The sequence below is a fragment of the Gobio gobio genome (assembly GCF_949357685.1).
Source record: "Gobio gobio genome assembly, chromosome: 23".
In the NCBI taxonomy this organism is placed as follows: Eukaryota; Metazoa; Chordata; class Actinopteri; order Cypriniformes; family Gobionidae; genus Gobio; species Gobio gobio.
This window is the reverse complement of record NC_137119.1, coordinates 10,739,620-10,755,624: the sequence shown is the minus strand read 5'-3', so window position 1 is coordinate 10,755,624 and position 16,005 is coordinate 10,739,620. Positions and strand designations below refer to the sequence as shown.

The window sequence follows — 16,005 nt, the reverse complement described above, 5'->3', positions numbered from 1 at the left end:
AACTTGGATAGAAGAAAGTATCTAAAATGTTTCACTTTTATACTCAAAATATTATTTCAGTATGGTTTTGGGGTGAAATATGACTGGACACATTTATGACGACCAAAAAAGTCTCACACAGAGAGGTTTATAATGCACTTTTCTGGTGCAACATTTTTTATACAGGCATCAAAATCAATACACACTGCTTTCGGTGAGATACGCTTCTAGAAGCACCAGCTCTGGAGAAAGGGTTTGGGCAGCTGTGTAGAAGGATTAAGGCAGGAACTGCACGCTGGGACCAACAAGTCTGTAAACTCGCTCATAATGACAAGACTGTAGGAAAGTACATTGTAGAGTCCGCCAATGACGGTGCTGTGTAATTATCTCATGCATTCCTTTTAATTAGGGGTGAACGACCTCACACTGGATGCTTGGTCTATGTTTAGCGTTTCTCTCGTGGAGTTTAAAGGAGGAAACATTTCCTAAATGCCTGTCTGAATGGATGTTTACAGGGGATCAGTACTGTGGTGGGAGATTAATGAAGCCGTCAGGAACCTTCAAGACCCCTAACTGGCCAGAGAAAGACTATCCTGCTGGAGTCACGTGTTCTTGGCATATAGTAGCACCGAAGAACCAGGTAGACTTACCTTTATCCTTAACTTGGCTACAAAAATAATGAATGTCTTTATTATCGATTTATCTGCACTGACTGCAACTGAACTGAATTGATCTGGATAATGACACTAAGGGTGTGTTCACAGTCACACCTGTACTTCAGTTCTCTTGGTTCTTTCGGTCCGGACCCAAAAAAAACTGCACCAGTTTGTTTGGAAGTGGACCCTCTTGTTTGGTGCGCACAAGGGTTCGGATGGCAGCATTCACACTTATTCAAATGAACTGCACTGACAGCAATCGCACCAGAGTTTGTTTAATCGAACCAAACCTGCCAAGTCTGTGAACACACCCTAACTTTGCTACATTGACACTGTTATTGAACTGAATTGAATCAACATTTAACTGACTTGAGCTGAATAATGACACTATTGTTTTCATTATAGATGCTTATAGCTGAATTTAAATTGTTTGGTAACACTTTACTTAAAGTCTTTATGTATAATGCATTATAAAAGTATTTTTAATGCCTGATGTACTTCATCGTGCATTGTATGGTCTCATGAATAATTGTAATAGTTATAGTTCTGTCATGACAACTCTCGGAGTGTTTGGCATGGAAATGGGTATGGCAATGTTAATATGTTTGGTCTTGGCGGAATAGATCTGCTACGCTGCTGCTACTTTTATTGCTGCTGCTGCTGCAGAGAAAGTATGTGACTTGCTACTGCCAAAACACACACAGCATGCTGCTGTGAGCAAGTAAGACATGCTGCTGCTGTACAATCGAGCGTACATGAATTACCCGTAGCAGATCCATACAGGTGGAGCTGGGGGAGGTGGAGGGTTTCTGAAAGCACGCTGCACTGCTAAGGCAAATGCTACCTGATTATTTGAAGGTTGAGCATGCAAGCTCATTGGCTACTGATACAGCAGGAACCAATCAGCTTTGCCCTAAAGAAGACTATGTGATTACAAACAGGTAGTTAAAGGACCTATTAGCCTGCGCCATCTAGAGTTTCATGACAGAACTTTGTATTTATAATATATATGTGACTTGACTTGAGTTAAGTACAGGCACGAATGATACCTCGAAATATGCTGAGCAATTATTTTTCTAAGCTATCAGACTATAATATAATAAAATGGGTCAGTTTTACAAGTACCATTGATTAAAAGTGTATTGCAGATATTCATGTTTTTCTCATATAGCTAAAACACTTGTCCTTTTTCACAGATTATAGAGGTCAAATTTGAAAAGTTCGATGTGGAGAGGGACAACTACTGCCGTTATGATTACGTAGCAATTTTTAATGGTGGAGAAATCAACGATGCTAAAAGAATTGGGAAATATTGTGGAGACAGCCCACCAGCGTATGTATCAATGCATCATATATCATATGAAATGTATTACATCAGTCCTTTGCTCTATATTCAAGATATAAACATGCTGCTATTAGCAACACTTCTTTATTTGTGCTTCACATTCTGTGTATCTCTCTGCTTTAGGCCCGTGTTCTCAGAGGGGAATCAGCTCTTCATTCAGTTCCTCTCAGATCTCAGTTTAACAGCGGACGGCTTTATTGGTCATTATAAATTTAGACCCAAGAAGTTTCCCTCCACAACCGTTCCACCAACCACGACAGCACCACCCACTACCACCAGACCTATACGTAAGTACCACCAACAAAACATGCTCCCTAATCATACTGTATGTGTTTGGTGAGTTTAATGTTAGCCTACAATACAGACAGAGCGACACACGTCATAATCTGAAGGCCACACCCACCGGGGGGGTGATTGTAGAAGACAATCTCCATTGACTTTGTATTGCGTGAGGCTGCCTCCTTGTAATTTCGGACTTATAACAAAAAACAGAACAATGACTACAAGCTGATATGTGACAAGGTGTTCAGCAAACAAGTTAAACAAAACCCAGAAGTTTTTATAAGCCGACTTAAATTGAAATTGACTTAACAGTAACAAAAATGTTTACTACACACATACTAAGGCATACTGAGTGTCTGGATCCTAAAATTGACTCATTCTTCCTGCTGATGCTTCATGTCTTATTGCCTATATCCACTTTAGTCTCCTTAAACGCTCGTTTTTTTTGGGTCGACAGCTTATAAAAACGTCTTGGTTACGTCTGTAACCTTAGTTCCCTGAGTAGGGAACGAGACACTGCGCCACCGCTTTGGGAAAGCCTCTGCGTGATTGCGTCGTGAAGCACCTATGTCATCAGTCCAATAGAGAGACGGAACGTCATAGGCAGGTGACGTCATTGACCGGAAAGTATAAAGCATTCCCGGAAACACACACCCATAGCTTCTGAAAAAGGATGAAGCAAAGCGCTCGCGGGCATGCAGGGAGTATGGCAGGGGTGACGCAGTGTCTCGTTCCCTACTCAGGGAACTAAGGTTACAGACGTAACCGAAACGTTCCCCTTCATGGGAACTCGAGCTGCGTCACCGCTTTGGGAACGAGACTACCCACTCCCCCATAGGAGCTGGATGCCCGCCTGTGTAATCAGGAAGCGAGCACCCGAGCCCCCGGAGTAGTGTTAATGTCTAGTTCATAAAACCTGACTAAAGTGAACGGCGAGGACCATCCCGCCGCATCACAAACATCCTGCAGGGAAGCCCCTGCCCCTGCCCCAGAGAGTCTGAGAGGCCACCATACTCCTAGTTGAGTGGGCCCGGACAGCCAAAGGAGAAGGCTGTCTGGCCGCCACATAAGCAAATGAAATGGCCTCGACCACCCACTTGCTCATCCTCTGCTTAGAAACCGGTCCCCCTCTAGAGGGTGACCCGTAACACACAAACAACTGTTCAGATCTCCTCAACAGGGCAGCTCTGTGGACATAAGAGTCTAGTGCATGAACAGGGCAAAGCAGATTAAGTCTTTCCTGGTCTGACGTCACAAAGGGCGGAGGACAGAAAGCCTGAAATACAATAGGTCTCACTGGGTTAGTGAGAACCTTAGGAACATAACCCGGCCTAGGAGACAGGAAGGCCCTGGCCATACCGGGAGCAAATTCCAAGCACGAGGGTGCCACCGAAAGGGCTTGTAAATCTCCAATTCTTTTCAAAGAAGAAATAACAAGCAGAAAGATAGTCTTAAGAGTAAGAAACTTCTCTGAAACTTCCTCAAGCGGCTCAAAGGGAGCCTCGGAAAGGCCTTGAAGCACAAAGGCCAAATCCCAGGCTGGCACCCTGGTGCGCACAACAGGTCTTAACCTCAAGGTTCCATGGAGGAAACGAGTTACTAAAGGGTGTCGCCCCAAAGAAACACCACCCAAAGGAGTGTAATAAGCAGCTAAGGCCACCATATACACCTTCAGTGAGGAAGGAGCTAACCCAGTGGAGAATCTCTCCTGCAGGAACTCCAGCACCGCAGTTTCCTCGTGGAGGGAGCTCTAGAGTGTAGAATGGTCTCCACAACCTCAGCTGAGAGACCAGAACTTATGAGCTGGGCCCCCTCAGAGGCCAAGCCCACAGCTTCCGCAACTCTGGGCGAGGGTGTACGAAGACACCGCCCGCCTGAGAGAGAAGGTCTTCCCTGAGCGGAATCTCCAGGGGAGAGCCGTTGAGGAGAGACACAATGTCCGAGAACCACACTCGGCCCGGCCAGAAGGGGGCTACTAGCAGAAGACAGGCCCCGTCCCGGCGCATTCTCTCTAGAACTCCCGGAAGCAGAGCGATCGGGGGAAACACGTACAGGGGCAGCCTCGGCCACTCCTGCACCATTGCGTCCAGTCCGAGAGGAGCTGGAGGTGTTAGGGAGAACCACAGATGACAATGGGTGTTCTTGTGCGTTGCAAACAGGTCCACTTGGGCCCTGCTGAACTTCTCCCAAAGGAGCTCCACCACCTTGGTGTGAAGTCTCCATTCCCCGGGCCTCGGCCCCTGTCTCGACAGGATGTCTGCTTCCACATTCAACCGCCCAGGGATGTACATAGCTCTCACTGAGAGTAGTTTCCCCTGGGACCAAAAAATAAGGCGCGCCAGTTTGTACAACTGACGAGACCTCAGACCCCATTGATGGTTGATATAGGAGACCACCGATGTGCTGTCTGTGTGAACAAGCACATGATGGCCCCTGAGATGCAGCAGGAAGTTCTTCAGAGCCTGAAACACTGCCAGCATTTCTAGATAATTTATTTGCCACGAATGATGGTGTTCCTGCCATAAGCCCTGGGCCGAGCGACCACCCATGGTCACCCACCAACCCGTAAGGGAGGCATCCGTGCTCAGAGATACCCGCTGGCACGGTGCCCCCAGTAACGGGCCTTGGGCCAGAAACCGAGGATCCTTCCACATGACCAAGGAGCGGCGACATCGCCGCGAAACCTTGATCACCCGAAAGGGATTTCCCCTCGGGGAAAAACCTCTGGTTTTGAGCCACCACTGTAACGGTCTCATGTACAACAGGCCGCACAGAATGATATTGGACGCTGCCGCCATGAGACCCAGCAGTCTCTGAAACTGCTTTACATTAAGTGACTGGTCTAGCTTCACCCCTCTCACAGCAGAGCGGATCGACTCCATGCGAGGCTCTGATAAGCGGGCCCGCATAGAGACCGAATCCCAACTCACGCCTAGATACGTTATTCTCTGGACCGGAGAAAGAACGTTCTTCTTGGAGTTGAGCCTCAGCCCCAACCTCCTCATGTGCGCGAGCACAATATCTCGATGTTGAGCCGCGAGACGAGCTGACTGTGCTAGGATCAGCCAGTCGTCGATGTAATTGAGAATGCGAATCCCCTGCATACGCAAGGGGACTAACGCAGCGTCCACAGCCTCTCTATAGCCCCCTTTTGCAGCAGAGTCTGTACTTCTTGAGACATAACCAGAGCCTGCTCGGGGCCCACCACTGTGGGTAGAACCCCGTTGAAATTGGGAGGACGACATCTGAACTGAATGGCGTACCCAATTCTTATGAACCGCAGGACCCAACAGAATATATTTGGTAGATTCTCCCACTCTGACACAAAATCTACTAAGGGTACCAGCCTCTCGAGGCTGGCCTCTGATGTACTCTGCACCGCGAGCGCAGCGCCCTGAAACAGCGAACCAACAGCGCCACCTCCCTCCTCGGAGGGGGCGGGCCATCCTCGGATGACTCGCGAGGGCCCTCCACGCCCCGGGACTCGGGCGGGGTTGGTGGAATGACCCTGTGAGGGTGTTGAAGGCTGACGGGTACCGTGAGAACACCGTCTGCCCCCAGAAGGGATAACCCTCACAGCCCTGAGCCCACAGGTGTCAGGGCTTCTTCGACGCAGCCTTCCGGTAGACAATTACAGTCCTCAGATCAGTCTTGCCCTTGGAAGGCTGCGCCTGAGAGCACCGCCCACCGCCCGACCCTTTCTGAGGGGGTGCACGGGTGGCGACGCTCTGTTTTTGCTGCGCTCGATGGGAGGAGCTTGCACTCTGCGCCTGCTGCTCTCTCACAGCAGCAGACGAGGCCTGGGGTTTGCGAGGGAGAAACTGCTCGAGCGCTGAGGATCCTGGAACCTGTTGGTAACCGTAGCAACGGAGTCACCGAACAGGCCCTCAGGAGACACCAGCGCATCAAGCAGAAAACTCTTGTCTTTCTCTTTAATCTCGGTCAGATTTAGCCAGAGATGTCTCTCCGTGACCACCAGGGCTGCCATAGTACGACCAATACATCTAGGGCTAAATCTGCCGAGGATCGGAGCTCGCTTATAACATCAGCCCCGATCTCACTGCTTTCCCCCAGGTCCCTCAGCAGGTCAGCCTGGTATGCCTGGACTATAGCCATAGTGTGCAGACATGCGGCGGCCTGACCTGCTGCCGAGTATTATTTACCCACTAATGATGATGTGACTCTGAGCGGTTTAGTGGGTAGCGACGGAGCCTTAATGGTTGATGCCGATTCGGGAGAGAGATGGCTCGCAAGCGTCTCTTCCACCCTCGGCACGAACCATACCCATGTCTTTTCAGTCCCCCGATGTTGCTATACACTGATGTATGGGGACTGAAAACCCTTGCTTACATGGGCCGCCTCCACGATCTCGACACCTCGGTGTGGAGATCAGTGAAGAACGGAAGGCTCCGCCGCAGAGGCTGAGCAGAGCGAGCTGGCAGGAAGCGCTCATCGAGCCTACTTTTAACAGCGGTGCTCTCCTGATTAATATCCTGCGCTGGCCAGTCAATGTTTAATCTGGTCACTGCTCTGCTCAAAACCTCCACAAGCTCCTCACTCGCGGGGGTTGAAGTGGCGAATCTTCAACCCCCGGCTCGATACTGCCGATATCAACCTCCTCGGAGGATGATAACTGCAGCACAGAGGCCGCCCCCTGGGCGGGAGAAACCGCAGCGCGGGCTCCCGAACCCAGAGAAGAGGCCGCGGATCTGATGGGAGAAGGCTGAGATAGGGCGGGGCCCGACTGCGCGTGCTGCTCACCCAAGCAAACAACACACATTAGATGTGTATCCCCGCTCGTGATGTAACGTGAGCAGGGAGGAACACACCTAGTGAACTGCTGTTCGCTCGCCATTCTCTCAAGTCAGTGTGTATGTACTTTGTAAAAAACAAGAAAGTCTGAACTCAGACACAAAACACAGAGCTGACAATTTTAGACAGAGACACAGAGCGCTTGCTGAAGACAAAAGAAGCTATGGGCGTGTGTTTCAGGGGATGCTTTATACTTTCCGGTCGATGACTTCACCCGCCTATGACGTTCCGTCTCTCTATTGGACTGATGACATACGTGCTTCACGACGCAATCACGCAGAAGCGTTCCCACACCCGGTGTGGCCTAAATATGCTCTGTCTCTATATAGGGGTTGTCAGAGGCCATATTATGCCCTTTTTCAAAGTCTTGATTTTGTTTTTAGGGTATACTAGAATAGGTTTTCATACTTGAATGTTTAAAAACTAGTGCTGTCAATCGATAAAAAAAATTATCCAAGTAATTTTTTCTGTAATTAATCGTGATTAAAAACAGAGTTTTTAATATTTTTATTATATAGTAATATTATTTAATCAAAATTGAATTATTTAATTTAATAAATATTATAACCGGCAGACAGGAAAGTCAGGCAACTTTCCATCCTTTTGTTCTTTGATTATGGCTTCAAAATCCAATTTCCAGAGCTGGAACCAAACCCACACTTTCTCACTTTTTGCATGCACATATTAAAAGACAAACTCTGCTGGCTCAGAGTCAGCATGCTACAGTAAAACAACTTTTTTAAGTTTTTTTTTTGCTATCTCTGCTCTCCTCTCCAGCTTTGAAGTACTCTGCAGCGCTGTGTCAACAGAAATGCAAACGGAAGGGAACCCCTGAGAGCCACTACTGTTCCAGCAACTTTGGTAAGAGCAGCACTCTGCAGTTGAAACTAACTTTTTTGCTGACACATGAAGAAAAACCCACAAAAGTGCGAAGTGAGGTGGGAACTTGTGGGTGGGGGGCATCAGAATAAGTGGAAACAAGCAGCGATTGTTCACATTTAGTCTATAATCTTGTACTCTTCACAAGGTGCATGTTTTTCTGGCTCTTTTTTCAGCATGCTATCTTTGGCCTGCTGGTTTGCGTCAGTGTGTTTCAAAAGATTCCTTGAGCAATTTTTGCCCTCAGCACAGTGGATTTGTGTGTGGGATACAGTACACTAGTGTAAATAGACTGCAGTGGACTGTGGATAAACCGTTGCTAAATGGGAGTGTTGATTCAGTCGAGCTCTCTGGCCGCAGTCGCTGCCCCTGGAACAGGTCTGCAATGTTCACGTCCAGGAGCGAGCAGATATTTCATTATGATTTCTGCTGTTTACTTGGATTTGCATATGGGGAAACTCTGTGGTTGGTGGAGATCATAGTCACATTGAGAAACAAGACCTGAATGTGAATGAAGGTGGAAAATTACATGCACATCAAGTCAAATTGGTTTAATCACATTCTTTATGTACTGTGGAAATGGATAAACACAAGTTTATGAAAATAAATGTTCAAATAATGGGCTTAAGCCCTAAATTTACCATTTTTAAACTACTACTTCTATTTGGTCTGTCAGAAGGAGTTATTTTATTTGAAGTACTAAAAAACAGGGTTGGGGGTAATGCATTATAAGTAACGCGAGTTACGTAATCAGATTACTTTTTTTATAACTAACTAGTAACTAGTAAAGTAACGCACTACTTAAAATTTTACATTTAAGTTACATTTTCAAACAAACAAGTAACACAAGTTACATGTTTTCCCATGGATTGACTGACACCTTTCCTATCCCCATTTTGAAAGAAATTGTGAGTAAGGTCAGAGGTGTTGTGTGCGCTGTGAAAAAAAACATTCAGTATTCCTCAAAATGAATAAAAACAGTAAAACTCTGAATATTACGCAAACCCTTAATAATTAAAGGTGCCATAGAATAGAAAACTGTATTTACCTTGACATAATTGAATAATAAGAGTTCTGTACATGGAAGAGTTCTAACATTCCATGAGCCTCAAACACCATTGTTTCCTCCATATGTAAATCTTGAAAAAGACCACTGAAAAACGTAACACCGACTGTGACGTAACATATTTACGCATCCCCAAATTTGCTTATAGCCTACCAGCCCATGTTCAAGGCCAGGCAATTTTAACGTGGACCTGCACGGCCGAATCAGAACTTCTGCAGGTATTGTGAAGATGAGGACAATATAGTGAAAACAGCAGATAATGGATATAAATGTTATGTTCCAGGCTGTGCAGGGGATGTGAGCACTTTTCATACCCTTCCCACAGAACAGAACTGTCAACAGGCATTGTTGATGTTTATAACAGGATACCGCAACAATTGAATTCAAAGTTATTAGTTTGCTCTGACTAGTGTCAATTTCGTTAACAATTATTGCGACTATATAAACATGCAATATCGTTGACGGAAAAAGACGAGACTAAAATGTAAGGGGAAAGAGGAGCGTTCGAGTATTCGGGATATATTTCAGTAATTAAATCCCCAAATCAGAGCTTTTCTGTTAAAAGAACACTTATTCTATCTGGTGTTTTACTTAAAATTTGGAATCTGGCAACCATGAGCACACAAGTAAGCTGCATTTCAGCAATCGCCAGATTTTCTGCTTAAAGTGTCATTCAGGGGGTCTGTGTTCTGTCACGACTCACGAGCCTCCTGTGCTGTGTGCGATTTTGCTGAATAACTGCACTTGAGTGAGCTACTGAAATGAGCCTTGCTGTGAAACAGCCAATCAGAGCAGAACTCTACATTAATATTCATGACCCTTTCAAATTAGGCAAAAACAGACCATTTTATTCTAGGGACAAATCCTAGGGTTGTAAATAGACCTGTAAAACCGTATCTGGAGTATTTTTGCCCTTACCTAAGCCACATACCTTCTATGTAGACATCAGAGAACAATTTAAAATATTGTATCAGTGTATTCTATGGCACCTTTAAATGTTAAATAACACCTTTCCTCTTAACCAATGTCTTTACTGCTGACCTTCGATGATCCAATTCAACCATACTAACAAGCAAAAATGACTTAAGATAAAATTCACATTTGTGTTTCATTTTCAATTGTTTTTATTAGGGATGCACCGAAATGAAAAATCTTGGCCGAAGCAGAATATAATGAAACACTTGGGAAAAAAATTAATTACAAAACTACAATTTAAAAATATTTATTTAACACTGAGCATTTTTTTTACATTACAGCAGACATAATAACATAGGACAATGTAAGTTAATATAACTTAAAATAAAAAAAATAATTCATTTTTTATCTGGCCATCTTTGAAGCCCCCTTCTTGAATTGCCTATATTAGGCCTATACTGTTAAAAGAATGTAACTCTGTATGCCTGCAACAAAAAGGTGCATTGAAAAGTGGATGAACTCACAACAACTGAATAACTGTCCTAGACATAGAGCTTGTACTCTGTCTTGCATATGGGTTATTCTCTTGGAGGATCTCATCGAACATGTCATACAGCGAGGCTGTGCGCGGATCATCAGTAGTACGAGCCATCGAGTTTCCATCTCCTTCGCTGTGCATTCCCTGGCCATCTCCATCACCAAGCGGCTTTCCCAAATCCAACTCGGCCTGAATCATTTCTTGTGTGCGCAGCTTTTTCTCCACATTCAAGTAATGATCTTTATATTGTGGATCAAGTACAATCGCGATGCAGTACAGGGGTTCGGAGTCCGCCTGACTAAATTGTGTGCTGACAGCCTCTAAGAGCGCACTTTTAGTTGTTTTTCGGTGCATCCCTAGTTTTTATTGCTGAAATCGAGTGTTGAACTTTCCTCTCTTGTGTTTTGGTGTGAAAGGGCCTTTACACTTGCCAGAAATAACGTGAGAAAAAATAACGCAAAAGTAACGTAACATTACCTTCCATAAAAACTAAACATTTTTTTTAGAAAGTAACACAATATTGTAATGGATTACATTGAAAAGTAACTTTCCCCAACACTGCTAAAAAATACTGAAATAAAGGAAAGCCCCTAAATAAAGATAATTCAGTCTAATTTGAATTAGTAGTGATGGTCTCTAAAGCGTTGTTTTTATTTCTTGACCTTTTAGTGATCACTGGAACCGTTATCACTGCTGTAACGCGAGGAGGTAGCATGTACGCCACCATCTCCATAATCAATGTCTACAAGGAAGGTAACCTTGCTATCCAACAGGCTGGCAAAACCATGAGCACAAAGATTGTCATCCTTTGCAAGAAGTGCCCCTACGTCAGACGAGGTAAGTGCCTGCCTCAAGCTTGCTGTAAACAGTAACACTTAAGCCCATAGTATACTAGCGTACGCAAACAGTTGTATGCAAAGCCTTTCAAAGTATACTCCATTTGACGTTTACACAGGCGGTTGACACATACGCTTTACGACTTGCACTTCCCCTTCTGGTCTACAGGAGATCACCAGGACAATCTCTCCCCATGAGTTATAACCAATATACACATCTTCATAATATTTTAGGCTAGAGTTGTACAAATGTGGGTACTTTCTAAGTTCACTGCACAATCTCTCATCCACAAAGCCGTCAATTGTAGTTGTACCATACAGGTGATTATGTCTCTTGCGTTTATTCATCGACTACCTCATGAATCAATGGCCCTGGGGCACCGTTGTACGGTGGCCGAAAGAGCGCAACGCGCTGCAACTGAAGAAAACACATGCAAATAGAAAAAAGACCAGCAAATTAAGAAAACATCTTCATCAGTTTGTAGCTCGTTTCTGCATTTGGTTGCATTGTGAGTTTTTGCAGCGCATTTCTGTATTTGCAGTACGTTTCTGTATTTGCAGTACGTTTCTGTATTTGCAGAGCGTTTCTGTATTTGGTTGTGTTGTGAGTATTTGTAGAGTGTTTCTGCATTTGGTTGCGTTGTGAGTATTTGTAGAGTGTTTCTGTATTTGGTTGTGTTGTGAGTATTTGCAGAGCGTTTCTGTATTTGGTTGTGTTGTGAGAATTTGTAGAGTATTTCTGTATTTGGTTGCATTGTGAGTATTTGCAGAGCATTTCTGTATTTGGTTGTGTTGTGAGTATTTGCAGTACGTTTCTGTATTTGGTTGCGTTGTGAATATTTGCAGCGTGTTTCTGCATTTGGTTTCATCGTGAGTATTTGGAGCACATTTCTGCATTTGTTTGCATTGTGAGTATTTGCAGCGTGTTTCTGTATTTGGTTGCATTGTGAGTATTTGCAGCGCGTTTCTGTATTTGGTTGTGTTGTGAGTATTTGCAGTATGTTTCTGTATTTGGTTGCATTGTGAGTATTTGCAGCGCATGTCTGTATTTGGTTGTGTTGTGAGTATTTGTAGAGTGTTTCTGCTTTTGGTTGCGTTGCGAGCATTTGTAGAGTGTTTCTGTATTCGGTTGTGTTGTGAGTATTTGCAGCTCGTTTATGTATTTGGTTGTGTTGTGAGTATTTGTAGCACATTTCTGTATTTGGTTGCGTTGTGAGTATTTGCAGCACGTTTCTGCATTTGTTTGCATTGTAAGTATTTGCAGCGCGTTTCTGTATTTGGTTGTTGTTGTGAGTATTTGCAGTGCGTTTCTGTATTTGGTTGTGTTGTGAGTATTTGCAACACGTTTCTGTATTTGGTTGCGTTGTGAGTATTTGCAGCGCAATTCTGCACTTGGTTTCGCACTTGGTTTTTTAGAGTGTTTCTGTATTCGGTTGTGTTGTGAGTATTTGTAGCTCGTTTATGTATTTGGTTGTGTTGTGAGTATTTGTAGCACATTTCTGTATTTGGTTGCGTTGTGAGTATTTGCAGCACGTTTCTGTATTTGGTTGCACTGTGAGTATTTGGAGCGCGTTTCTGTATTTGGTTGCATTGTGAGTATTTGCAGCACGTTTCTGTATTTGGTTGCGTTGTGAGTATTTGCAGCACGTTTCTGCATTTGTTTGCATTGTGAATATTTGCATCGCGTTTCTGTATTTGGTTGCATTGTGAGTATTTGCGGCGCATTTCTGTATTTGGTTGTGTTTTGAGTATTTGCAGTACGTTTCTGTATTTGGTTGCATTGTGAGTATTTGCAGCGCGTTTCTGTATTTGGTTGTGTTGTGAGTATTTGTAGAGTGTTTCTGCATTTGGCTGCATTGTGAGTATTTGCAGCGCGTTTCTGTATTTGGTTGTGTTGTGAGTATTTGTAGAGCGTTTCTGTATTTGGTTGCGTTGTGAGTATTTGCAGTCCGTTTCTGCATTTGTTTGCATTGTGAGTATTTGCAGCACGTTTCTGTATTTGCAGAGCGTTTCTGTATTTGCAGAGCGTTTCTGTGTTTGGTTGTGTTGTGAGTATTTATAGAGTGTTTCTGCATTTGGTTGCGTTGTGAGTATTTGTAGAGTGTTTCTGTATTCAGTTGTGTTCTGAGTATTTGCAGAGCGTTTCTGTATTTGGTTGCGTTGTGAGTATTTGCAGCGCGTTTCTGTTTTTGGTTGCGTTGTGAGTATTTGCAGCGCATTTCTGTATTTGGTTGTGTTGTGAGTATTTGCAGCGCGTTTCTGTATTTGGTTGCGTGGTGAGTATTTGTAGCGCGTTTCTGTATTTGGTTGTGTTGTGAGTATTTGCAGCGCGTTTCTGTATTTGGTTGCGTGGTGAGTATTTGTAGCGCGTTTCTGTATTTGGTTGCGTTGTGAGTATTTGCAGCGCGTTTCTGTTTTTGGTTGCGTTGTGAGTATTTGCAGCGCGTTTCTGTATTTGGTTGTGTTGTGAGTATTTGCAGCGCGTTTCTGTATTTGGTTGCGTGGTGAGTATTTGTAGAGTGTTTCTGTATTTGGTTGCGTTGGGAGTATTTTCAGCACGTGTTGTCAAACTGATGAAGATGTTTCTTTAATTTGCTGATGTGTTTTTTTGTTTATTTGCACGTGTTTTCTTCAGTTGCGAGCGTTGAGCTCTCTTAGCCACAGTACTTTTGCCACATTGTGGACAAACTGATTAGTGCAAAATAAAAAATGTATGCGCATATGCAACCTGCACGTAGAGAGTGTGTGCAGTTAAAAAACGTGGGCTGCGTGCATACAGTACGTCTGTATGGTGCTGATGACAAACATCACACACACACTGTACACAGACCCTAGTACGCATAAAAAGTGAAATATACTTTGGGCTTAATGTGCTAGACAGTTTAATCTGCCAAAGACATCTGAAAAAACACATTATTGTAACCTCTCATATTGAATAAGTAGTTGTGTTCCTCTTAGTAATGCTTGTTTTCTTCTCGGTGTGTAAAAAAAAAGAAGGAATATTTCAGGTTGTTTTCCACTTCATTTCTGAAAACAGCATATGTTGCATGATGTCAGTTACCACAATCTGAAATAATTTCCAACAGGTTTGCTATTGAACTAACTCAACTCAACTGTGAGCTTTATTTATTTGTAAGATGATCCAAATGTTCCACAAATGTTTGCAAAACATCAGGTTGGCTGGTTCTATTTTGGTTATGAATATCTGGTTAAAAAGATATAGCCTAAAATAAAAGTAATCGTTGTTAACGTAAGTTAATAAAAATACAGCTGTTCATGGTTTGTTAATGTTAGTTCACAGTGGCAGAGAGATAAACGCAAGAACTGACTTTAGGACCCAGCGGAACAGCTCATTTGCTATTACAGCTTTAGGGCCATCTAGTTATATGATTTTTTTCCCCCCATAAGAGGTCAGCAGAGACACCCAAATTGACCCAATGTGAGATATTTTGAGCTGGTTATGCATGCATTGGAGAGTTATTTTGAATTTAAGTTGAAAGAATGTGCTTAAATTATATTATTTATTGATAAAATCTTGTAAATTAAAGGTAAATTAAATAAAACATATTATAAAAAAGAAATTATATACTTTTGTTTTTGTCCAGAAAGCTTATAATTTTAGGGTTTCAGGTCATTTTGACCCACGAGGGAAGGATGAACGTTAATAAAGATGAAGTTAAAAGCCAAACTCACTGTCAGAATGTCTTTTTTCATGACGGAATCTCACTGTCATATGTTTATACAGTATATATACAGTATATAAACATATGCAGTGGATAGTGCGAGTGAGGCCCCAGAGAAATGCTGATCCAAAGCCCTTCCTGAATGTCTCTGCCGTTCCGTCACTGCATTCAGGTTTTTTCTGTGTGGTGTCGCTAGGTTTGAACTACATCTTCATGGGCCATGCAGATGAGGAGGGCCGTGGAATGATCGCCCCCCATCATTTCATCATGGCTTTCAAGGCCAAGAACCAGAGGGCCTTCAACATGCTGAAGAACAAACGTTGCTGAGCTCTTACGGACAACCATTGGTCTTGAAATGCACACGTTGGTGTGCGATGTCTTCATATTTGCCCTGCATGTCCCAACTTCCTTCATCGCCCTCTCCGGGGAAGGCCGAGGACTGTTGAAGCACGTGGCGCACACCTGGTTGGGCTCTCTTGGTTCCTACTTCTCTTCTTACTGTCGTGATGAGCATCAAAATGGCAGCAAGAGCAAAAGTAGTAAGATGTGAAAGGTAAAGAAAACTGGAATGTAAAGAGCAAGATTGTGGTGTTTTGAACGGCACAGTTTACAAGATTTTTGATCCAATAGCAAAGTTAGACAAACTAAAAGGCAATAAACTAGCACATCTTTGCTGTTTTTGAAATCATGCTGGATAATATTGAAATATTTTCATAGAAACAGATTCCTAGAAGTGAATGTTAAGTTATAAATTATTTGTTTTATGAGAGGAAAAATAAAGCTCATTATCAGTTAAGTTTCAGACGTTTTTATTTCGTATTTGTTTGTATTTTTGTCAATGTACTGCATTCTTACCCAGAATCAGATTTCAGTTGATTTCCAGGAAGTTTTCAGGTTGAAAGTTGAAAGTATTCAGGTAGTCCACATGATCATGTCAGGACATCTATTTCTAAAATAGCCTAGGGCTCAGAGCGCTTGACTGTGCAGGGCACTACTCTAACGTTTAACTCCTTA

General features: G+C 43.5%; 1 protein-coding gene across 1 annotated transcript in view; it reads left to right on the top strand.

Moving 5' to 3' along the window:
• pcolce2b (procollagen C-endopeptidase enhancer 2b) overlaps positions 1-15,792 on the top strand; it is a 29,434-nt gene extending 13,642 nt beyond the window's left edge. Inside the window, exons 4-9 of the mRNA XM_079805479.1 lie at positions 495-619; positions 1,832-1,968; positions 2,104-2,267; positions 7,852-7,935; positions 11,142-11,309; positions 15,188-15,792. Of these exons, the coding sequence (XP_079661605.1) occupies positions 495-619; positions 1,832-1,968; positions 2,104-2,267; positions 7,852-7,935; positions 11,142-11,309; positions 15,188-15,318 (809 nt within the window). The 3' untranslated portion in view covers positions 15,319-15,792. The remainder of the gene's footprint in view (positions 1-494; positions 620-1,831; positions 1,969-2,103; positions 2,268-7,851; positions 7,936-11,141; positions 11,310-15,187) is intronic.
• Positions 15,793-16,005: the final 213 nt, after the last annotated feature.